General features: G+C 36.9%; 1 protein-coding gene and 1 long non-coding RNA gene across 6 annotated transcripts in view; one reads left to right on the top strand and one right to left on the bottom strand.

Annotated features, from left to right (window-relative positions):
- The window catches only part of LOC141614867 (uncharacterized), a 30,969-nt gene extending 13,431 nt beyond the window's left edge, over positions 1-17,538 (bottom strand). For 2 of the 5 annotated variants that reach the window (XR_012529424.1, XR_012529425.1), the window contains exons 1-3: positions 17,375-17,488; positions 17,055-17,118; positions 16,841-16,926 (exon numbers count right to left, since the gene is read on the bottom strand). This is a non-coding gene — a long non-coding RNA (uncharacterized LOC141614867). Of the gene's footprint in view, positions 1-16,840; positions 16,927-17,054; positions 17,119-17,374 lie in introns of all 5 variants that reach the window. The other 3 variants (XR_012529428.1, XR_012529427.1, XR_012529426.1) reach the window with 3 other exon arrangements.
- A 6,248-nt stretch (positions 17,539-23,786) lies between these two features.
- On the top strand, positions 23,787-24,350 carry LOC141613442 (uncharacterized). Its single transcript, XM_074432176.1, has one exon. It carries the CDS (start codon positions 23,787-23,789, stop codon positions 24,348-24,350), a length of 564 nt encoding a protein of 187 aa, XP_074288277.1.
- The last annotated feature ends 1,124 nt before the right edge of the window (positions 24,351-25,474 follow it).

The following is a 25,474-nucleotide window of genomic DNA, read 5'->3' as shown; positions in this document are numbered from 1 at the left end:
ATGAGTCCAATGTAATTATCCATGCCTTATGAGTAGTAAATGGTTTATCTTACAATTGAGTCATTTATAATTTAATGCTTGTCGTGCTTATTATAAATGGTTCATTTCCGTCTGTTTACATTTTTATTCAAGTGACAAATATTGAAGAAATGGGTGACCTATTCATGTCTATGAATTTAATTTGGCACGAAATGTCTTATTTGGATTACCATCGGCTCATTACATTATTAGTCTCTTTCCAAGTTGATTCGTATCGCTTGGTTGAGTCGTATTCTTATGATATATCTTTACGCCTTACTTGTGCCGTTCGGCCAAGTATTGGTTTACGCCGCTCGTCGTGCCGTTCACGGAGTTGGTTGATTTATGTTTTTTCCCGCCCCTTTCGGACTGTTCTGCCGATTGCGGGTTACCTCATACCGTATTCTGGTGACAATGCCTTTATGCTATACATTTTGCTTGACTTGTCTTTACGCCTCTTTCGGACTGTTCTGCCGATTGTGGGTTTAGCTCATATTTTTCCGCCTCTTTCGGACTGTTTCATTGCCGATTGTGGGTTCTCGACTTCCGTTACGTCGATCAAGTCTTGGATGCGGACTGTTCGCCGCATGTCGAATCGGGGACCGTTACGCCCCGAGAGTCCGGCCGATTTAGACTATGACCGAGTCTTGGGAGTACCATTGTCGTCCTACCAGGGGAATTATATATTGATATATGAGTAGTAAAGGTCTTGCTTGGTTATAGTTATTGGTATTTGTCTTTCAAGGTAAGAGTGATGCCTTGTGTTGTTTGTCTTGGTCCTATCGGATACTAGGGGTGAGCTATAAGCCCTCTAGTTGCGATATGATCGTCGGGATTGATGTTCCCATCCGTTCTTATGGTGAGATGCAAGCCATAAGTATGAATGTGACATTAGTAGCCACGTCCCGTGCGATGTTTGCTAATTGGTTTTCCAAATAATGGCTACGGTTTCTATTCTTGTAATTTGCATTGGTTGATCCCTTACTTAACTGCTTCACATGATTCGGATTCTAATCTCATATCTATGTTGTAATTTCTTGAAATGCGTACTTTTGCATAAATGACCGTATTCTTGTCTTTCATATTATTTAATGGTCTGCCGTGAACAGTTGAATCTTTATTATGCTAATGTTGGCCTATCTTGTTCCATCTCAATTATTTGCCATGTTTACATATAAATTTGATATTCTTATCTTTTGTATGTGTCTTATATGACTTACCTGTTTTAGTTCCTTGTTATGTTCGTTTTGACATTTTGTGGCTGAGAGAACCTTGAGTTACTCCCCACTGATTGTGGCGTTCATGTTTACATGAATGACAGGTATTAGTTGGTGCATTCCTGGGGGAAGACATGTGTGAGCTAGCGAGCACTTGGCCTTTTAGTCGGTTTATTAGGATTGTTTAGACTTGCTTTTTATTGTATTGTCATTCGAGGGATATCTTTTCCCTCACCTTGACTATCACGTTTGTATAATTTAAACTTTATTTCCGCATTCTTTGTTTGTGTTTGGTATTTTAATAAAACCGCGCTTTAAATTTTAAAAGTTTCAAAAATTCCCTATTTTCCGCTTGAATTTATAAGTTATATTTTCCGCTTTATCGCGGGGTGTCACAGAAAGTCTCATTAGATGTCCCACAACTAATTTGCTTATTCTTTCAATAATTTGGGGTAGTTTCCTTTCTAGTGTCCAATAGTTCCAAAATGGAAACTTTATCGGTCGGGATTGATAGGTTTAGTATCGTTATTCTCAATAACTTAATTTTACTTCTTGGAACCTCGTCCTTTTCTTAACTGTTAAGAGAATGCTCCCACTCATTTCAATGAGTCTTTGCTTAGAGAAGCAAAATTGAATTTCATGAAGACTACTCTTCATTCGTTCGTTTAGTCTTAAAACTTTCATTGAAGTGGTTGCGGTATTTTGGTCAATTATGATTTCTAACAAATCTAGTTACCAAAATGATTTAACGCTTCAAAGTACTTAACTCAATTAAGCACATGAGAAACAATTCATTGTAAGTAGATATGTTAGTCAAGAATCAAAAACCCTTTTGATCACGAATAAATTTTATCTATACTCTTCACAAGAGATCCTTTCAATGGATAATACGAGGTTTTTAGAAGAAAATTCAAATTTTGTCTTTCGTTACGATGTTTTAATGGAGATTTGAACTAAAATCGAAATGATATCGTATATAATTTGAGGTAAAGAAATAGAACAATATGATTAACGGAATAATGAAAACAAAACATTTATCGTTATAATAATAATACTTGTAAATTATTTAAACAAGTTTTATAGCATTTATCTAGTGACCTCTACCCAACTAAGATAAATGATCCCGAGATCCAAATTCATATTAACTTGGGCACGGGGTAGCCGATTCATCCCTTATCAATATAACTCGGTGGATTAACTCTTTAATCGATTCTACTTTTAGAACTCTCGGTCGATAAAATTACTCTAATTATTATCTATAGCCCGGAACACATGCGACTACGGTCACGAATACTTCCGTTGAGCTCAATCCAAATTTCGATGTAATAACATTTTACTACCCCACTTTGCCAACGTAACAAGGTTTGTATTACGGTAAAGCCGGCTCAACTCCCTTATGAAATTGGTACTTCATGGGTTCTACTATTTGGTAAGGCTATATCTCAATTATTAATTTAGCGAGAGGTCATGTAAATTTATTATCTATCACGTTTTAAGTGAACTAAAGCGGTGAACTACGATAACTATAATTGATACGGTCGATGAGTCGATTAAATAAAATGCATGTTTAGTTATGGCGATTTAGCGATGCATGCAAACATATAAATAAAATGCAAAGCATAAATATAAACTCCTAGTATGGCCTTCCTAAAATAGTAAATCTAATAAACTATTACAAATTCGGAAACCAACTCCATTGGTCCCTTGAACTTCCGTCTTGGCACGCATCTCGAGGTAACACCGTCTTCATGGAAACTCCGGGAAATTACAAAGTAATAAATAAAAATTACATAATTTCCTATTATACATTTGTAATTAAAATTTAAATCTATTAAATTACAAAACGGTGATACGAGATCACAATAATTACAACCGAATCGATATTCCCATGCATTTCGGGTAATACCAATTAAAAACTAAGGCCATACTAAGTAAAATTACATAATTCAAAAATTATATAAAAATAAAATATGACAATCATAAATAAAATGCAGCATTATAATATGTATGAACATGCTCAATTTTATGCTAAATCGCCTTTTAAGAGCCAATATCGTATATTTTATCGGTTTTTATGGATTTGCGTGATAATAAACTTGTTAAAATCACAAAATGTCTCATAAATTCATATTTATGTTCAAGTTAATTACCCTAACCATCTTAGGACTCAAACTTAGTCTTCACTAATATTTTGACAATAACTCAACTTGATATCTTAATATTGTTCATTATGAACCAAAAATTACAATATTATACTATAAACTCCAAATTAAATTATAAAAATTCCAAATAATTTCAAAATTTGAAATTCAAACTCATTAACATTCTGGAAAAATACCATGACACTCATAATGTTCAAAACTTAGGTGAAAAAGTTCGAAAAATTTTCGAGAAGAACATCGTTGCGGTTTATCGGTTTCATCAATTATGACCATTAAAATATGAGCAAATTAACTTTAATCAAATTTTCACATTTAGATCTGAAATGTGGGATAAAATGCAACATATAAAGTTTTTCTTTAGTCATGAAATATGTTTTAGCATTATACACTAAATTAAGTCACTATTTATTGAATTTTTACTCAAAAATTCATAAATCATGCAAAAGGAGTTCAATCCGCCTAATATTTTTACACACATTGAGTAAAAATGCATGTGATAATATATTAAATTTTCAATACTAGATTTGAAATATAACTCATATTAACCTAATAAACCCTTTAAATTTGATTTAAGCTTATAAAATCCATATTTCATGCAAAATAACTTAGTTATTCACGAGATTTAACATGCCACGAGTAGATAATATATGTGAAAACATATCCAAAAATCACTGAAAAATTCGAAGTTTAGCTATTTTTCGTCCAAAAATGACAATTTCCTCATAAAAATCACATTTTAATGCCAATAATATATAAAATGAACAATAAAATCCATAAATCGTCCCATATGACCTAAAATCCATTTAGGACCAGAAACTTTTAACATGCAAAATTATTTCCTGATTTATCTTCATAAATCCTAAATAACAAGTTTTATATGTTAACTAATTAACTCGGAAAAACAAACCCGATTTTGCATGCAACAACCATAATGCTCTAATACCACTTGTTGGGATTCATTAATCTCATTCGTTTATATATTGAATATGTGAATAATTAATTTAGTCATAAAATTAATTCAAGATCTTATGCATGCAAAACAAATACAAGAGTAAGGAGAAAATCGGTTCCTTACATGTGATATTTCGGATATTTGGGCACTAGTAAGGTCACCTAACTTACTTAGTTCTTGAGCTTTCCTTATGGATGAACAAGATTCAAGTATAGAATCTCTCCCCAAGGATTGTACCAAGATAATACCCTTAATAGTTTAAATTAATATGAGACTAGTATTAATAAAAACTACCCTAAAATAGACACAAAATAATTTGCATTTTGCTCTTGAAAATTTCGGTCAAGAGGAGGTATTTTGTGAGATTTTGCTCTCTTATTCTTTCTCAAAGTGTAGAGTAATTTTTTATGCAACACTAGAAAAATACAACATGTATATTTTCAATCTTATAGAATGATAATATAAGAGAAAACACCCTTTATTTTCTCTTTGGGAAACCGGGTAGGAGGGGAGTGGGGAGCCAATGCATGAAGTCAACTTTCTTCCCAAGAAGAGTAGGTTTGCATGGCTACATATAGGTAGGTTATCATTGTGTTTCTAATTGTTTAAAATCTAAAAACACAACCCTAATACTCCCTCCAGTAAAACCGGGTTCTACCCATAAAATGGAGGTCCATTTTATTTTTGTCATTTGTCAATTGTGATATATGTGACATGTTACTTGACATGTTACATTATAATGTATTTTTAACATATTAAAAATCATATAATTAAATATGTCACATACAAAAATAATTAGTAATTCATAATTACTTGTACCAAAATAGGTCATATAATTATAAACTACAACAACTTGTATTTAAGATAAATTATTCATTCTATTTTTAATTGTTTCATAAACAATAAATTAATCTAAGTAATAAAACAATTCAATTACTTAGACCGAATCTTATTTAATCAAATTACAATAAGACACGTAATTTTACTCACAAAATCACTCATCAATTTTAAGGAATTTAATTAACCCGTATCAGCATACAATTAATTAAATAATCAATTAAGAGCATTAACCTATAGGTATAACCTTAGGGGATCAACTGGTCACCACCGTCGCACGACAGTAATGTCAAAGTTTAGTCAGCCAATCATTACCAATATGTGTGGACCAGTTGACTAAGAAGTATTACTTTCCCTCATGTATTCTTAATATGAGATTTAAACATGTGATCATCATGATCGACAATTGTGATCGCATTATTGTCGGGGACACTTACTCCAACATATGCATGGTCTAATGAGACTCGAGTTGGTTTATGTCTTACAAGTCTCCTTGAAAAGATAAGTGATGGGTAAAAAATGTAAGGATTCATAGGCTCGCATTTCATCAAACATAACATGTGCATAAGTTGAAATCACAACAAGCAAGCAAATTAATTATGAAAGCATATTAGATTAAGCATGAATCAATCCCCATATTGGTTTCCCCTAATTCCCCATTAACCCTAGTGAAGGAAACTACTCACTCATTATCAAGTTTAACATGCTAACAAGGTTGTCAATCATATTAACAAAGCAAAACATGATGAATAAATGAAGATGATTAACAATAATTAAAAAGGAATAAGAGAATTATACCTAATGATGATTCCAAAATAATAAGCAAAGAATAATAGAAGTACTTGATGAATGATTTGAAGGTTGTCAATCCTCCAAATAAACCCCAAATAATCTTCAATTACCCAAAATAAATGATGAACAATAGAGAAATTAAGGAAATGATATTTGTATTAATGGTTAATTAAAAGTTGATACAAGATTAAAGAGAGATTAAGATGAACCTAAATAATAATAAGGATTGATGCCATCTAATTAGTACAATGGGGTATTTATAGTGGGGATAAGGTACATAAATTAGGTTACTAAGGGCTTAAATGACGATTAAGACCCTTAAGAAAAGTTGAGGAAATGCTCCTCTCGAAGAAAGATGCGAGTCTCCTTTTTTCTAGTCTTTCAGAAATATGCGCATCCCGAGTGGAACAAGGAGAAGACGTGCTGTACTGGATGACAATCTGAGCGGCCAAGGGGTCGGGACGAGCGGATTGTGGTGGTGCAGGACGAGCGGATTGGTGGTGGGAGGCTCGGATTGTGGAGGTGTTGGACGAGCGTCCCGAGGCTGCGACGGGCGGATTCTAGTCCAGCAAGCTTTCTTCCTCTTTTCTTATTTTCTTCTTCCAACAATCCTCAAGGATCTTGTCGGAGATGCAGGGCCGGCCCAAGGGGTGTTCAACCCGTGCAACCGCACAGGGCCCCCATTTTAAAGGGCCCAATATGAGACCCAGTTACTTTGTATTTTTAAGATATATATTTACTATCGCACTATTATATCATTATTCCGTTAGTGTTTCAGTGGTAGAAACGCATCTTTGCTCACTGCTCATCCCTTGTTCGACTCTGTATAGAGTCATTTTCACCTTGATTTTTTTAAAAATTAAATGAACTTGTTGTTAATGAAGATCGAACCAGCGCCACCTTTAACGAAGTGTTTACAGTTAACCAACATGCCAATGAAAATTACTTGATATTATTGAAGCGAAAATTTTATTTATCTTATGCACCGATTTACGTGTTGTGGTTTGTTAACTTTTTTTTTTCTTTTTCTATTAAATTTGATTTATTATTTATTACAAATTATTAATTTATATATTAAGGGCCTACTTTTTTTAATTTCGCACGGGGCCCCCGAAATGTCAGGGACGGCCCTGCGGAGATGCAAGGATCTTCTTCATCATTGCCCATGTACTACATTATTTACATAGGCCTTCTAGTCTTGTCTTCACTTTGATGCTTGGTCATTAGATTCGATCAATTTAGCTTCATTTTGCCATGAAAATGCAAGGTTTGCACTTCTCTCCTACCAAGGAAATAAAACCTCAAAGAATATGCAAAACAAAGGACTAAAGATAGTAAATGACCCAATTATGCACTAAAAAGCATAGGAACGAGGCTAATTCGGGGACTAAATATGCTCAAATATTGGTCACATCAAATATCCCCAAACCGAACCTTTGCTCGTCCCGAGTAAAGAGGTGACAAAACTATGACCCTTATTTAAACTAACCTACTAATATAGCCGATATGAGACAATTAGCGGATCTCACTCCGTCCCTTCAACTCACAACAAGACAACCATGAGGTAGGATGCCTTCTTGCAAGGCAAGGTGGGGCTTACCAAAATGGCGATACATCCAAGCATTAAAGCACATAAAACAAGGTAATGGATGCATCTACAAAAGAATAGCCACTTTCCTCATCTAAGTGGCGGAAATTATCTAAAGGGGAAGCAATTCAAGGGTACACACTCCTTCATAGATATGGTTTCTTCAAACTACTAAGCCTAGAAGGATTCCAATAAATCACCTCCAAGTTGTGTCAAGCTAGGGTACCTTTGTCCTCAATCGTTAAATGCTTTTGTCAAGAATAGACTCCCTATGGTGTTAGAAACACTGGAGGATCGCGGAATTCCCCTTCTTGCCTAGACAAGAAGAAGGGTCGTCCCCTCTCTACCATGCACAAAAATGGATACGATGGAAAAGGGATCAATAGAATATGAGTTTCATATGGGAGTTTGCTTTTGTTGTTGTTTTTCCCCCCAATTTCTTGTGGCATATAACATTTGAGAATACTTTCTTTTTGCCATTTCTTTTGATGTTTGGCAATTTCAACACTTGACAACTTTCAACTTTTCTTTGCATTTTCTTTTGAACATTTTCAAAGTCACCCCATTTGTAGGGAGGGTGCTTATATTTGAAGCATTAGGAGACCATTTTTGCTCCTCTTTTCTTTTGATGCAATTGCAAACTTTTTGACTTTTCATTTCATTTCTTGAACTCAAATTTGAACAAATTTTTGTGCCCATTCCCTTTGATGACAAAATGTGGTAGAACATGGATGATGGTTGCATGGTTTCAAGGGTCATCTTGGAATAAATGGTAGTCAAGGAGTTATCACACCACAAGGTACTCTTGACTAGGCCTTAATCTATGGGTCAAAGGATACTAGCATGACACATCCTAGGGTGTTTTACAAGTATTCTAACAAGCAAAGTCTTAAGAAGAAAAAGTATCTACAAGGGCCTTATATACACTTGTCAAGCTTCCCAAATAGACGGTTTCACAAAATTTTTCTAACATGCAACTATATGCTATGATGCAACTAACATTTATACAACCTAATGTATATGCTTCTACCAACTAGTGTGCCAAATAATCTAAATGCAATCCTAAATTCACATTGTTTATGTCACATCAATCAAAATAGAGCCACATAGTCATTAACATAAAGAGGAGAAAGGAGATTGGAAAGATCATACCATGCGGTCTTCAATATCCTCATGTCTCGGATGTGGCGTAGTCAATCAATGTGAAAAAGGATGAACAAACACAATATATACAAGACTACACTACAAAGGAAATGAACTTGTTTTTGGGTTTTTTGATTTTTCAAATTTTTATGGTTTTTGATTTTATGAAATAAAAAGACATATTTTTGTATTTTTTGAAATTTTCAATTTTTATGCATTTTTGGAATATAAATTCCCATCCCCCGCTTTATTTTGGACATTGTCCTCAATGTACATATAGGAGTAGGAATGAAAAAGGAAATACATATTTTTGAATTTTTGAATAAATGCAATGATATGAATGAATGCATGCTCTAACTAAATGCAATTCTATATGATATATATAACAAATGAATGCATTCTATACTATACTATATGATGCATGAGTTTTTATTATGGTGGAGAGCATAATTTAGATTAGCTCCCAATGCATATGCATAAACTTCCCCAAACTAAAATAGACACTATTTCTAATGTCAAAAATTGGGAGAGTTCATGCATAAGGATGCTATGCATGTAACTTTAAAAATTTGTCATTTTGGATTTTGAAAATGGGAACAATAAAAGTGAACACCTTAATGAAGTCAAGGTGTTAGTCCTCTAATGTTGCTAGGACTCCACAAAATGTGAAACAAATATTGTACAACAAGTTATCAAAACACGAAATTCTTTTCATGAAGATTTAAAGAAGGGGTAAAAGAAACTTCACTTGAGCCTTGATGGGTGGCTCTTGCCCGCTCCATCTAGTCATGAGATGTTCTTTAAAGATCGCCATCATCCCCCTCCAAGTCGTTATCTCAAGCTCCTTTTGATGCATCGCTTCCATTAAAATCCATGAATTCATCACCCTCACTATCAAGCTCCACCGTATATCCGCCATATGACTTGTCACTCCCTTCACCCTCTTGACCATTTGCTCCTTCATTAGCCTTTGCCGAGTTTGGGAAGAGAATATTCATTTGAGTCCAAGAGGGAAGCATTCCCTCTTCACTAATAATCCCTTGTAGAGCTAAGCGGTGAAATTGTTGATATAATGCATAGTAGTTATCCACATTTGCCTCGAATTGGCGGAGGTACAAATCTTGAAGGATCCCCATCACGAAATCATCTCTAGGAAGGATGAAGGGATTTAGGTGGTTATAGGGTTGGTATTGGAAGGGGTAGGGTGGTATCACAATCTTCTCATTTTCATTTTGTGGTTGCTCGTGTTGTTGTTGTGTTGGAGGTGGTGCTTGATTGGCTTGATTTGGGTTTGTGGGGACAAGATAAGATGGAATTGGAGAAAGAGGGCCTCTTCTTGGTGAAATTCTTGGCAAATCATTCATTGGTAAGTAAATGGGGTTTCTCCCCTTGGTGATCCATTTGATCTTCTTCTCATAACCCTCATGGTTTATCCAATGATGTTGTATAAGAATTAGCTCCTCATTGATTCTCGTATTTCCCGGAAGTGGAGTATACTCATTGTTTTCATTAAACTTGGGATTGAAGTGCTTTGCAAGTCTTGTGATGAGTCCTCCATTGACAATATGCTTCATACCATCATCATCCCCGTTTCGAAATTTTGCCCATTTCTCTAGGAGAACAAGCGGTGCATTTAAATGATATCCACTTTTCCCTTGGATCTCAAGATATGACTCCATGAAAACGAGATCTAGCTCGTTCACTATTGCCGGATCTCGGCGAGCAAGAATAGTTCAGGATAAAAATCGGTAAGTGAGCCTTAGGATGGGGTTTTGGATGTGAAAGGCTAAGCATTCCTTGATATATAAAAAGTCTCGACCGGTCATGGCTCTCCACAATGGTGCTACACTATACTTCTTTGGTCTTGTTGTTCGGGTAGGCGAAACATCAAGTAATCGGTGGAAGACAAGCCTTTGAACATCGTTGACAAATTCAATGTTGGAAAAATCGTCAAGCTTGGTGAGGTCAACTATCTCCTCATGCTCTCTTCTCAAAGTGTTGATGTGAGAAGTGGATGAGCTTCCTCTTTCTCTTGGTCTTCGTCTTTCCCTAAATAATGATCCTTTTAGTCCCATTCTTGGATGTAGACTTGGAATTTTAACTTGTTGAAATAGGGGGATGCTTTTTGTAAATTAGATCTTGCTTTTGAAGCTTTTTGAAACCCTAGAATTTGGGGGGTTTTGTTATTGCTGGGTGAATGAGTGCTTGGGATATGATTTGTAGTCATAAGAGAGGGGGGTTTTATATTATAAGTGGAAGGAAGGATGAGGTGGCACAAATTGTGTGGTGGAGAATATTTTAATTGGCGAAAATCTGGAAAAAGACGCAGGGAGACGAGCGGATTTGCCATCGGGACGCTCGGATTTCAGACCACGAGGACGAGCGGAGTCTATGCGGGACGCTCGTATTGTCATTCAGAAAATATCCCAGATTCTGAAGTAGCCAGGACGAGCGTATTCTAGTTGGGATGAGCGTCTTGCTCTAGGTGGCCGAGCGGATTCTAAAGAGGACGCTCGTATTCTCTTCTAGGGAAGAATGCCAGAAAAAGATGCTATCTGGACGAGCGGATTTTTGAAGAGACGACCGTTCAGACTCAGACGAGCGGATTGTTACTGAGGACGCTCGGATCTCGGGTCAGAACAAAACAGCTGCTTGTCAGCTCTCTTAGGACGAGCGGATTTCTAGTGGGACGCTCGGGTTGCTTTCCTGGACAAGCGGATTCTTCACGGGACGCTCGGATTAGTCTTGTTTTTCCTCTACTCCGGTAGAAACGTTTCCCCACACTTTATTTCTAATTCCTTCATTCATCAAAATGATTAGTGACCCTCCCTCACTTACTCTCATGGCGAGAATCATGTTTATGATAAAAATGCAATAAAGTTAAAGATACAAGTTAAAAGGGTTAGTATATTTACAAGTGGTGGTTTGGAGAGGACTCCACCAGACTCTCCTTTTGATGATCTTTTCAAAGGGGAGGAGACCCGAGGTAGTTGACCTCGACCTCTCCAATGAATGCTCCTTCATAATATGGCTTCAATCTTTGACCATTGACCTTGAATTTGCTTCCATCTTCTGACTTGATCTCAAAGTCTCCATACTTTCCTACCTCGGTGATCACATAAGGAACCATCCATCTAGAGTTCAACTTCCCGGGAAAGAGTCGGTATCGGGAGTTGAATAGAAGGACTTTGTCTCCTTTGTGCAAGGGTTTTTGCTTGATTCTCTTGTCATGAAGTAACTTTGTCCACTCTTTGTAAATCTTGGCATTCTCATAAGATTGTAGTCGGAATTCTTCCAACTCTTGAATTTGCATCATCCTCTTTTGACCACTTAGTTTGAGATCAAGGTTGAGAGCTTTGATTGCCCAAAAAGCTTTGTATTCTAACTCAATTGGTAGGTGGCATGCCTTCCCATAAACAAGTTTGTAAGGGGAGGCTCCTATGGGAGTCTTATAGGCCGTCCTATAAGCCCAAAGAGCGTCGTCAAGCTTCATGCTCCAATCCTTACGAGTCTTATTGACAACTTTCTCAAGAATTTTCTTCATCTCTCTATTTGAAACTTCAACTTGACCGCTTGTTTGAGGATGGTATCCCAAGCCGGTTCTATGTTGAACACTATATTTGGTCAAAAGGGATGTGAGCTTCTTTTCATGAAAATGCGTTCCTCCATCACTTATGATTGCTTTAGGGACTCCGAATCTTGGGAAGATTATTTTCTTGAAGAGTTTAGTGACCGTTTCCGCATCATCGGTTGGGGTGGCAATTGCCTCCACCCATTTTGAGACGTAGTCTATGGCCACAAGGATGTATTTGTTCCCTTTGGATGTCACAAACGGCCCTTGGTAGTCGATCCCCCAAACGTCGAAGATCTCCACCTCTAGTATGCCCCTTTGTGGCATTTAATTCCTCCGAGAGATATTCCCCGTTCTTTGACATGCATCACACTGAAGGATGAACTCCCTAGCATCTTGGAACATCGTAGGCCAAAAGAAGCCCGATTGAAGAATTTTCGCAATGGTTCTTCTTGCTCCATGGTGTCCACCATAAGGGGATGAGTGACACCCTTCCAAAATTCCTTGGATTTCCAATTGAGGGATGCATCTTCGGTAGAGTCCATCACTACATTCCTTGTAAAGATTTGGGTCATCCCAAAAGTACCTCTTTACTTCGAACAAAAACCTCTTCCTTTGGTTGTAGTTTAAGTTTGGAGGGAGTACTCTTCCAACAATATAGTTGGCATAATCGGCAAACCATGGAGTAATATGCCTCTCAAGTTGTGTTTGAATGGCCATTAAGATATCATCGGGGAAAGAGTCATTAATCGGTGTTTCTCCTTCTTCATCATGAAATCGGATTCTTGACAAGTGATCCGCCACTACATTCTCGGCCCCTTTCTTATCTCTTATTTCCAAGTCGAATTCTTGAAGAAGCAAAATCCATCTTAACAACCTTGGTTTTGCCTCTTTCTTTATCAAGAGATGTCAGAGAGCACGGTGATCCGAAAAAACAATCACCTTGGATCCAAGTAAATAGGAACGGAATTTGTCTAAAGCATAGATAATGGCAAGGAGCTCTTTCTCGGTGGTATCATATTTCACTTCGGAAGAATCAAGAGTCTTGCTTATATAGTAGATAGCATGTAAAGCCCTTCCTACCCATTGGCCAAGAACCGCTCCAACGGCGTAGTTACTATCATCACACATAATCTCGAACGGTAGTTCCCAATTTGGTGGTTGAATGATTGGTGCCGAGATTAGTGCTTCCTTAATTCTATTAAAGGCTTCAACACACTCGTTAGTGAAATGGAATTGGGCATCTTTAAGTAAGAGTTGAGTGAGGGGTTTCGCGATTTTTGAGAAGTCTTTTATAAAACGGCGATAGAAACCCGCGTGACCGAGAAAACTTCTCACCCCTCTAACATTCACGGGAGGTGGGAGTTTCTCTATCACCTCAACCTTAGCTTTATCGACCTCGATGCCCTTTTCCGAGATTAAATGACCCAAAACAATTCCTTCATTGACCATAAAGTGACACTTTTCCCAATTCAAAACGAGACTAACATCTTCACATTTTTGCAATACAAGAGAAAGGTTATGTAAGCATGAGTCAAAGTCTTTTCCATAAACGCTAAAATCATCCATAAAAACTTCCATTATGGTCTCTAAGTAGTCGGAGAAGACCTCATCATGCATCTTTGGAAAGTAGCGGGGGCATTACATAAGCCAAAAGGCATTCTCCTATATGCAAAAGTACCATAAGGGCACGTGAAGGCGGTCTTGTGTTGGTCATCCGGGTGTATGGGGATTTGAAAGAATCCCGAATATCCGTCAAGGTAGCAAAAGAACTTGTTAGAGGCTAACCTCTCAAGCATTTGGTCAATGAATGGTAGGGGAAATGATCCTTTCTTGTTGCGGAATTCATTTTCGATAGTCAATACACATACACCAACCGGTGATCTTCCTTGTGGGTATTAGCTCATTCTTATCGTTTGTCACCACCGTGGTACCTCCTTTCTTAGGTACCACTTGAACGGGGCTAACCCACAAAGAGTTCGATATGGGATATATGATTCCCGCATCAAGTAATTTCATAACCTCTCCTTTAACAACTTCTTGCATGTGTGGGTTTAATCTTCTTTGAGATTGGATGGTAGGTCTATGGTCTTCCTCTAGATGAATTCTATGCATGCAAAAATTAGGACTTATCCCCTTAAGGTCATCTAGACTATAACGTATAGCCTTTTCATGTTGTTTCAACACATCAAGCAATTTTCCCAATTCGTTTTCATCGAGTTTGTCATTAACAATTACGGGTTTGGTCTTATATTCATCAACAGAAGCATATTTCAAATTTGGGGGAAGGGGTTTTAGAGTTGGAGCTTGTAACTCACCTTCCTCCATTGAAGGTTCATTAAGAACTTGCTCCATTTCCATTAGGCACTCCATTCACATGGCATATTAAACTTGTTCTTCAAGCTCACTAATATCATCATACTCGAATTCCATGACAAATTCTTCTTGCTTTTCGGTTTATATGATGTCATCTTCGATTGCTTGCTAAAGGATGTTATGTACTAATTCGGATTGTTCATGAGTAAGTTCTTTGTTGTCTAGAGCGGCCTCAAGAAGATCTACCTCCAATTCTCAATGCATATTTTTGGCCTCACTTGCTTCTAAGGCTTCCAATGCTTGCATGGGGTCCTTGAAGAAAGGTATACTCAAGTGGTCCTCAACGAAACAATCTATAATATTCATCTTGCAAAATATCGAACAACTTGAAAATAATTAGAACAAACCTTGAGGAGTTTTACTTCCTCAAGGTAAAGAAAAACACAAATAATAACAATCAAAGAAAATCAAATCAAGTTAACACCGTCCCCGACAACGGCGCCATTTTTGGTCGGACTATGTTTTTCGGTTACTTGTCGTTAGGAGCACCTAGACCAAAACAATATTTATATCTTCACAAACTACTCTACTATTAGTAAAGAGGTAAGTAAAGGTCGGATCCCAAGGGACGGGTATTGATGTAGGATTTTCGATTGCAAGTAGTGGTGTCTAAGGGTGTCACAATTTGGGTTGAGATAAGAAGATCACTAAACTAAATAACAATGTAAGCAAACAAGCAACATGATTAAAATGAGATGTAAACAATTGATTAAAAGCACTAGGGTGTCATGGGTTCATAGGGGATTCATGGGATTTGATCATACAAACATGTTTTCAACTAGATGCAAGCAATTATTGTTGTGATGTGATCGAGTTAGTGTATATCTTACAATCCCTAGGAAGGTTTGGGTCCCGGAGCTGAATCAATTAGATTGTACAACACCTACAAGTTGACTTAATCCTCCCTATCCAACTATATGCATGGTCTAATGAGACTCGAGTTGGTTTATGTCTTATAAGTCTCCTTGAAAAGATAAGTGATGGGTAAAAAATACAAGGATTCATTGGCTCGCATTTCATCAAACATAACATGTGCATAAGTTGAAATCACAACTAGCAAGCAAATTAATTATGAAAACATATTAGATTAAGCATGAATCAATCCCCATGTTGGTTTCCCCTAATTCCCTATTAACCCTAGTTAAGGAAACTACTCACTCATTATCAAGTTTAACATGCTAACAAGGTTGTCAATCATATTAACAAAGCAAAACATGATGAATAAATGAAGATGATTAACAATAATTAAAAAGGGATTAAGAGAATTATACCTAATGATGATTCCAAAATAATAAGCAAAGAATAATAGAAGTACTTGATGAATGATTGGAAGGTTGTCAATCCTCCAAATAAACCCCAAATAATCTTCAATTACCCAAAATAAATGATGAACAATAGAGAAATTAAGGAAATGATATTTGTATTAATGGTTAATTAAAAGTTGATTACAAGATTAAAGAGAGATTAAGATGAACCTAAATAATAATAAGGATTGATGTCATCTAATTAGTACAATGGGGTATTTATAGTGGGGATTAGGTACATAAATTAGGGTTACTAAGGGCTTAAATGACGATTAAGACCCTTAAGAAAAGTTGAGGAAATGCTCCTCTCGAAGAAAGATGCGAGTCTCCTTTTTGCTAGTCTTTCAGAAATATGCGCATCCCGAGTGGAACAAGGAGAAGACGTGATGTACTGGATGACAATCCGAGCGGCCAAGGGGTCAAAACGAGTGGATTGTGGTGGTGCAGGACGAGCGGATTGGTGGTGGGACGCTCGGATTGTGGAGGTGTTGGACGAGCGTCCCGAGGCTGCGACGGGCGGATTCTAGTCCAGCAAGCTTTCTTCTTCTTTTCTTCTTTTCTTCTTCCAACAATCCTCAAGGATCTTGTCGGAGATGCAAGGATCTTCTTCATCATTGCCCATCTACTACATTATTTACATAGGCCTTCTAGTCTTGTCTTCACTTTGATGCTTGGTCATTAGATTCGATCAATTTAGCTTCATTTTGCCATGAAAATGCAAGGTTTGCACTCCTCTCCTACCAAGGAAATAAAACCTCAAAGAATATGCAAAACAAAGGACTAAAGATAGTAAATGACCCAATTATGCACTAAAAAGCATAGGAACGAGACTAATTCGGGGACTAAATATGCTCAAATATTGGTCACATCATGAACATACCTCAGAAACAAATCAAATCAGTAGGGACATATCCATAATCAATCGTCTTCAGCTCCTTGCATATTCCATAACTAAGAAAGTAATAACTAAAAAAATTAAGAAAGTAATAATCAAAGTAAAATAACGGTGAAAAAAAGAGCAAATTAAACCAACAGGGATATAATTAGGGCTTTGGACGCGAGGGAATTGTGATTGGAGAAGCAAGAGTTCATACCTGCTATGTGAGCGTTCTCGAATATTGCAGTTCATAGACAACATAATGATGCAATGAATAAAATCTGAAACCACAAAAACAGTGTCATCATTCATGCCCAAACGAAAAACTCCTCTTTCAATATAGCAGAAATTAACCCACCAAAACCAACTAATCAAAATAGAAAACCCCCAATTTCACCTAACCCTAACCCTAAAACAATTTTAGATTTACATTCAATTAATACTAACAAATCAATTACTACACAAAATTGTATGTAAACAACAATAATAAAACCTAATAAAAGAACTTCTAACAAAAAAATTAAGTAAAAATCACACCAATATCAAATTAGGAATTAGATGAGTATAAGAGTAAGACGGCGGCAGTGGGTCGACGGTAGGTCGGGGGCGAGGCGTCAGTGGGTCGGCGGTAGGTCGGCGGTGGTGTGGTGGCGATTGAATGAAGGAAGGGAGGAAAGGGACAAGGAGTGTTAATTCTTTTTTCGAAGTAATGAATGGGAAAGGAACTGGTGTTTACTTAATACTATATGGCAATGGTTTTTATTTGCATCGGTTTCACGTAAAACTGATGCAAAAACTTAATATCAAATAAGTCAGTTTATTAATATAACTGATGTCTTTGATCAAATACATCGGTTTTGCTGAGAACCGATGCATTATATACGTCAGTTTTTTTCAAGAACTGACGCAAAAAGCTTGACTATAGGGCAAAAATGGATTCCCGCCAAAACTAAGTACTTTTTGCGTCAGTTTTTGTAGAACCGGCGTAAATCGACTGACGCAATAGGTGTTTTTTCTACTAGTGAGTCCAATCTTGTGCCAAATTAGGAATACTTGACGAAGAAGCAAAGAACCCTAGAAGGAAGAGCATCACTATATAAGGGGCATAAATGCAAGACCTAGAGATCATCCAAAAATACACAGAAGAACCCTAGCTTCCACAATATAGCAATATCGTCCACATTGTATTCTCAACCGAATTATAGTACAAATATTGGTGGGATTCCGTCTCCCCCAACGGTTGTTTCCCATATCGGGTTTTCTGCGTAACCAAAATTGCATGTGTCCTTTATTTACGTTTACATACAATTCAAACATACATACAAAATACAATCATCAACCAATCGTAATATTGATTAGACGCTAAGACCACTTTAACCTAAATTGGTAGAAATTTACCAAAACAATCCCTTTGGGAAATATGACAACGAAGTTATTCATTTTGAGTAACGATTAGTATGTCGTCTTAATTGTGTTAAAAATTACTCCGAATGACGAATAATTTAAGTCTGTGGAGAATTTGACTTTTCATTGTGATAATGAAAATAAATAATATGGGTAATATTACTCCATAAATAAACTAGTCTCCCATTCAAATATTAATATTGAAGACTAGCTCATATTAAGTATAGATAAGATTACATAATAATAAACTAGTCTCTCATTCAAATATTGAAGACAAGCTAACATTAAAGTGATAAGAGACCGTCTCACAACTAATTGATACGAGGTCGTCCCACATTAAAATTATAGGAAATGGATTAGAATGATAAGGAACTGTTCTCCATTAAAATCATAGGAGAATGTCTCATATTATATTGACAGAAGATCGTCTTAAAAATGACGATCGTATCTCATGTTAAATAGATGTGAGATTGTCTAAAATTAGTTATATAGGAACTCTTCTCAATAAAATAGATATGAGATCGTCTAAAATTATAATGACATGATATTATCTCGCATGAAATAGAAAAGAGATCGTCTCACGTTAAATAGATATAAGATCATCTCGAATTCAATAGATATGAGGTCATCTCACATTAAATAGATATGAGACCGTCTCAATTAAATGGATATGAGATCATATCGAATTAAATAATTAGAGACTATCTTGTATAGATCGATTGGAGACTGTCTCAATTAAATAGATATGAGATCGTTCCCATAGTAAATCGATAAATGATCGTCTTAAATTATGATGACGACCATCCCGTGTCAAATAAATATGAGATCGTCTCAATTAAATAGATATAAGGCCGTCTCACATTATACGTGCAACAGTAAACAACTGAACACTAAAAGGCATAAATAACCTTTTCAGTTAATTAAAAATAATAATAATAATAATAATAATCAGGTCAAGGACTCAACATAGCGAAAACGAAAACGTTACCTTAGAGTTCAACTCTAGATCCGTGCGAGAAACAACAATGCATCCTTTTATCTTCTCTATATAAGATAAGGCCTTCTTTGCATAGAACCATATCTCAATTACACCAAATCAAGATCAAGGAGTAGTGAAACGATAAATGGGCGGATCTTGAAATTATAAGTCTCTTTAATGAAAATTTCTACAGTACCATCTAAGATGAACAACAATAAAAGTGGGTTGACTAATTGTATCATGGGAGATGGAATGCACAAACTGACAAACAATTAAAAGCATGATTGATTTCTCAAAATATTAGACAACAGCATGATAGATTTATCAAAAACAAATTAGACAACGATCAATTATGGAATATATAATGGAGAATGAAAGTTAAACAAAACAACGAGAGTATGGTAACTTAGCCCAATTTTATAGAGTCGTGCTTATAACGTGTTATAAAATAAGAATCAGAGAAAAATGATATAGAGAAAACAAGCAAATAGATTGAGAGAGGGAAGAGAGCTGGATATTATTCATCTCAGGGGGTGTTTGGTTCACGCGTGGGTAGGGGTTTGGAATCGGGAATCATACCTGGGTGGTATCGGGTTGGAACTTGATACCTCATACCTTGTGTTTGGTTCAATTTTGGGGGTATGGGGTTAGAAACTAATCAAAGCTAAAAACTCTTCAAAATACAATATTTTTAATAATAATTTTTATACTATTAAATCATGTAGAGAAAATTTAATCAAATAAATATATAAAATGATTTTTTTACAATTGTTTTTATCACTTTTTAATATTTGTAATTTGATACCATGGGTATCAATCTCATACCCACCCCCCTCCCTGGGTATGAGAAACCCATACCTCATAGGTTTGAGGTATGGGTATCAAACCTCGAATTTTGTCAACCAAACACATGGTATGGGTTTGATTCATTCCAAACCCATACCTCATACCTATATTGGGTGAACCAAACACCCCCTCATATAGGAGTATATATAGGAGGGTGAATTACAACCTAGCAAAACTACAGATACAGGCTATAACAACGGTTAAAAACCGTTGTTATATAAAAAAGCGGACGTTGTTAAAGCGTCCGTTGTAGAAGGTTTTAACAACGGTTGGTTTACTTAACGAAACCGTTGTCAAAAACTATTAACAACGGTTTTATGTATAAAACCCCGTTGTGGAAAGTGTGACTCAATTTTGGGGGGAAAGTTATAACAACGGGTTGTAATATACAAAACCGTTGTTATAACTAAAGACAACGGGTTGTTTCTCAATAACCGTTGTTGTTTGTTCTTAAAAAATAAAAAAAAAATTAAATTAAATATTACTAGATGCATGCATAATTACGGCCTGTTAGAATTCCGATGCATGCATTATTACTGACATCACTGTACATATGAACGGATAATATGGAATGAGAAGGGTTAGTAATAGGATTTGAAGCAGCATTATTGAGAGATATGATGATTATTATGGCACAACTTCCTAACATATATATTAATTAAAAAGCAATTAACTCAACCCACACATTGCTTAGTATAAATACATTGCATATCTCAACTAACATTTCCATTATCTCATATATTCATCTCCAAACTCTAACTGTTAAAACAAACTCTACTTAATCTTTCAAATCAAACTCAAAAAACTCTAACAAAATGAATGATTTCATCCTAAAGACTCTTACCATGATCGAGAACAACAACAACTTCATCCGCCGGTTCCTCCATATTGAGGAAAGTTTCAGAGCTACCTTGCGGAAGCTCGATCCGCATCAAGCACGCCAAAGAAAATGGCTTGACGGAGCGGCGAAGATTGCGGCTATATGACGATATAGCAACTGCTGAACGGAACCTCCAAATAGCCAAGGAGGAGAGGACGGATACGATAGAGCACAATAAGATCCTCCATGAAAATATAAGAATTGCATTTTTACATATGTAATTTTTTTTTTTTTTTAATTTATGTATTTATAAATATATATATATATATATATATATATATATATATATATATATATATATATATATATTAATTATGTTTATCTTACTTCTTCATCTTGCTTCTTCATTGTTTTAGTAACTAATTATGCGAACAATACTTAAACAAATAACATAATGGTCGATAAAAACACATACATGCAAAAGAAATAAATAGAAAAAGAAAATAATGACGATGAAACTAACGAAGACGTGACGGCGAGATTTACCTGATAAATACCGAACGTAATAGACGATGAAATCACAGTGACGGCGAGAAGATAAAGCGACGATGAGAAAGAGAGAAATAGAGAAAGAGAGAAAGAGAGTGTGTATGTGTTTGTGTTTGTTTGTTTGCTGCTGTGTTTGTGTTTGTGTATTAAGGGTTGTGTTTTGTGGCTGCAGCAGACTTCTATTTGTGTGGTTTATAGTATGGAAGGTATTGACAACGGTTATTAAACAACAACCGTTGTGAAATATGTTTTAACAACGGTTGTAAAAAAGACCCGTTGTTAAATAAGTTTTAACAACGGGTTTCAAAAATAACCGTTGTGATTACTTTTCACTAACTTTGCGCCAATTTTGCGCCAAATTATTAACAACGGTTGTGCATGTGTGACCCGTTGTTAAAGCTAATAACAACGGTTTTTATAACCATACCCGTTGTAATTGATTTTAGTAAAATTCGCGCTATACATTCTACAACGTCTATTGTGATTTTCGTGAATAATCGTTGTTAAAGGGGCGTTGTAGTTGCCTGGATTTGTAGTAGTGTAGTTACAAATATATGGACTATACTGGATAGAAGCCCAATGGACATCCATATTAATTAATGTTTCCGAGCCATGGGCTTTGATGATAGATGGGTGAGTCGGGTGATGATATGTGTATCAACAGTTTCCTCTGCGGTTCTCATTAATGGTAATGTGAAGGAAGTTTTCTGGCCAGCGCGTGGACTTCGACAAGGTGACCCTTTATCTCCATACTTATTTATTCTTTGTGCTGAGGTGTTGTCAAATTTGATGCGGAGAACCATCGTGAATAATTCGCTCCATGGGCTTCGAATTGCTATGCTCGCGCCAATGATTTCTCACTTGTTATTTGCGGATGATAGCATCTTCTTCTTGAGAGTTAACGAGGTGGAGGCTGATATGGTGAATAATATCCTCCGTCGATACGAAGTCACCTCGGGACAATTGGTGAATTTGGAGAAAACTATGGTGTCGTTTAGCCGTGGGGTGTCGGAGGAATGTAGGAGGTCGATTGCAGCGAGATTATGGGTGGTGGTTGTGAGTGAGCGGGAGCGATATTTAGGGCTGCCCACGGTCGTGGGGCGGTCGAAGAAACCTTTGACTGATATTGTTTGAAACAAACTCCATAAAAGATTGCAAGGATGGCGCGGAAAAATTTTGTCTAGGGCGGGTAGGGAGATTCTCATAAAGGCGGTTGCCAATTCACTTCCTACTTATGTGATGAGTGTGTTTAAACTTTCGGCTAACTTTTGCGATGAGTTAAGGAAAATGGTGTCTAGGTTTTGGTGGGGACATGAGAGTAGGAGTAGGAAAATCTCATGGGTGTCTTGGAAAAGGATGTGTTGGCCGAAATGTATGGGTGGGTTGGGCTTCCGCGATTTTACTCTCTCAAATCAGGCCCTTCTTGTCAGGCAAGTTTGGCGGCTTCTTACATCGCCAGATTGCCTTTGGGCGCAGCTCATGCGGGGGAAGTATTATAGTGCTAACTCGTTTCTTGGAGCGGAATAGGGTCATAACCCGAGCTACACATAGAGGGGTATATTTGGAGCAAGGGAGGTGGTTGAGATGGGTTTAAGGCGTCGCATTGGAGATGGTATGGGGACATATATATGGCGGGATGCTTGGATTCTAGGCACTCAAACGGGTAGAGTGGTGTCGCCGTGCATGGGAGGTGGGGATACGACGAAGGTGGCAGAGTTGATGTCTAGCGATGGTACCGGTTGGGACGAGCAAAAGCTTGCGTCAGTTTTGTTGCCTTTCGAACAAGAACGAGTGCGTAATATCCAGTTGACTCGAGAGCGGAGGGAGGATTCGTGGTTTTGGAGCTTGGAAAGAGATGGGGATTATACGGTTAAATCAGCATATAAGCTTCTTGCAGGGGGGACTTCTCAGTTTCGGAACCGTCTACTTGGTAACGCAGTAAGTGGATATGGAACAATCTATGGCAAGTTCAAGTATGGCCTCGGATTAAATTGTTCTTCTGGCAAATGTGCAATAATGCGCTTGCGACAAAGGTAAAATTATCTCATCGAGTCGGTCATATAGATGTTTTATGTCCTTTGTGTCAGAGTCAAGTTGAGTCTAGTGTCCATTTGTTTCGCGATTGTTGGGTTGCTACGGGGGTGTGGGAGGGGTTGAATTTGGTGAAGGAGGATGCGGCTGACCTCATGGGGATTCGGGAGTGGGTGGAAGGGTGTTGGCGGGACATGGATAAGAGGGAGTATGGGTTGATGATGGTGGGTTGCTGGGCACTCTGGGAAGCACAGAACCGGGTGGTGTTCGAAGGGGGAAGGGCATAGGTGAGCGACATTTTGAGCCGTGTTTGGAGGGTGATGGAGGAGGTGGAAGGGGAGAGGATGAGCCGGGTGAGGTGTGGCGAAGTAGGGGTGCAGGCTGGTCAGAATGAAGGGATGGTGGGATGGCAAGCTCTGAAGTTGGGAAGGGTTAAAATTAATGTGGATGCCGGTGTGAAGGACGGGGTGGGTGTTGGAGTGGGTGTGGTTTGTCGGGACAGTACGAGTAAGGTGTTATGGGGACTAGCGCATAGACGGAAGGAAGGGTGGGATCCTCACGTGGCGGAAGTTTTTGCGGTTCTGGATGGTCTTGAAGAAGCGGTAAAGGCGGGGCATAGTAGGGTCATGGTGGAAAGTGATTGCTCTCAAGTTATCGAAGCGCTGAAGCGAAGAAAGACGCGGCGAAGCATGTTCTCTCTTGTTCTCGATGATATTTTACATCTTTGTAATTCGTTTAATTCGGTTGTTTGGTCTTTTACTAGTAGGAGTAATAATGGGATAGCCTATGAATTAGCACATGTTTTATTAATAGGTGTTGATAGGATGGTCTGGACGGATACACTACCACCCGAGGTAGTTGAACGTTTGTTCGTGTTGGCTTAATGATATTCTTACCCCTATGGGTTTCAAAATTTTATATATATATATATATATATATATATATATATATATATATATATATATATATATATATATATATATATATATAAATATTAGCTTTTTAAAAATTATATTAGTGACTGATATGTTTTACATTCACATTTAAGATACATTTGTCTTTGATCCAGGGAATCGGTGGTATTTCAACCTAAATTAACGTATTATTTCGGCCTAATTGGGTCCTAAGTCAAGATTTGTCGGACGTGACCTTCAAAATGACAAGTTGGGTTAGGTTAAACTTTAACTATACACGCTTCAGCGTTTACCAAATTTCAAATTTATTTTATCAACTTACTCGGTACTTATCTTTCGTACATATAACCCGTATTAAATGCATTTAATTTTATATTAAAAGTGATAGATTTAGGGACTCGCGTAGTTAGGTGTATAGTTTTTACTGGAGCCATGACGGTGATAGACTGCATATTGTCCGCATTACACTTATCCTTCATATTCCAGTGAATTTTAAGTCCACTTCAATAGAAGGCAATCCCCATCGTTATTTGTTTTGCGATGACAATAAGCAAAAGTCATGGCAGTTCTTATCTAAAGTGAGCATTTATATTCCAAAACCGGTCTTCAGTCATGGTCTCATGGATACTTTTATGTGCCTATCTCCAGGGTTACAAACAAACAAGGCCTGAAGATATTGATTTGCGACAATAATAAGCGTACATCGAGTATGACAATCATCGTAGTTTACAATGAAATTTCCGAGTATTTAATAAAGTTTTAAATTATTTATACATTTGTAGCATTATTTGCTTCGTATGATAGTGATTAGTAAATAGTAACTGAAATTATATGTACGTCGAATTTTCAATAGTGAACTATTTATATTGTCACGACATTGCACATTTGATCACGCTCATTTTTATGCGCATGTATTTAATAATAACAATTGTTATACGACCCGTGCATTTTTTGCACGGGTTTAAAACTAGTTTTACAGTACAGCTTACATTATACCATAAATTATAGTGTAACCCGGTCTCACCCCATGAGACGGTCGTACATTATTATTAGAGTAACTTATCAATTACACATATACGCTTAATCCACTTTTT

Source organism: Silene latifolia, chromosome 11, assembly GCF_048544455.1.
Source record: "Silene latifolia isolate original U9 population chromosome 11, ASM4854445v1, whole genome shotgun sequence".
Classification (NCBI taxonomy): Eukaryota; Viridiplantae; Streptophyta; class Magnoliopsida; order Caryophyllales; family Caryophyllaceae; genus Silene; species Silene latifolia.
The sequence above is the reverse complement of the archived record's forward strand: the minus strand, read 5'-3'. Positions and strand labels throughout refer to the sequence as shown.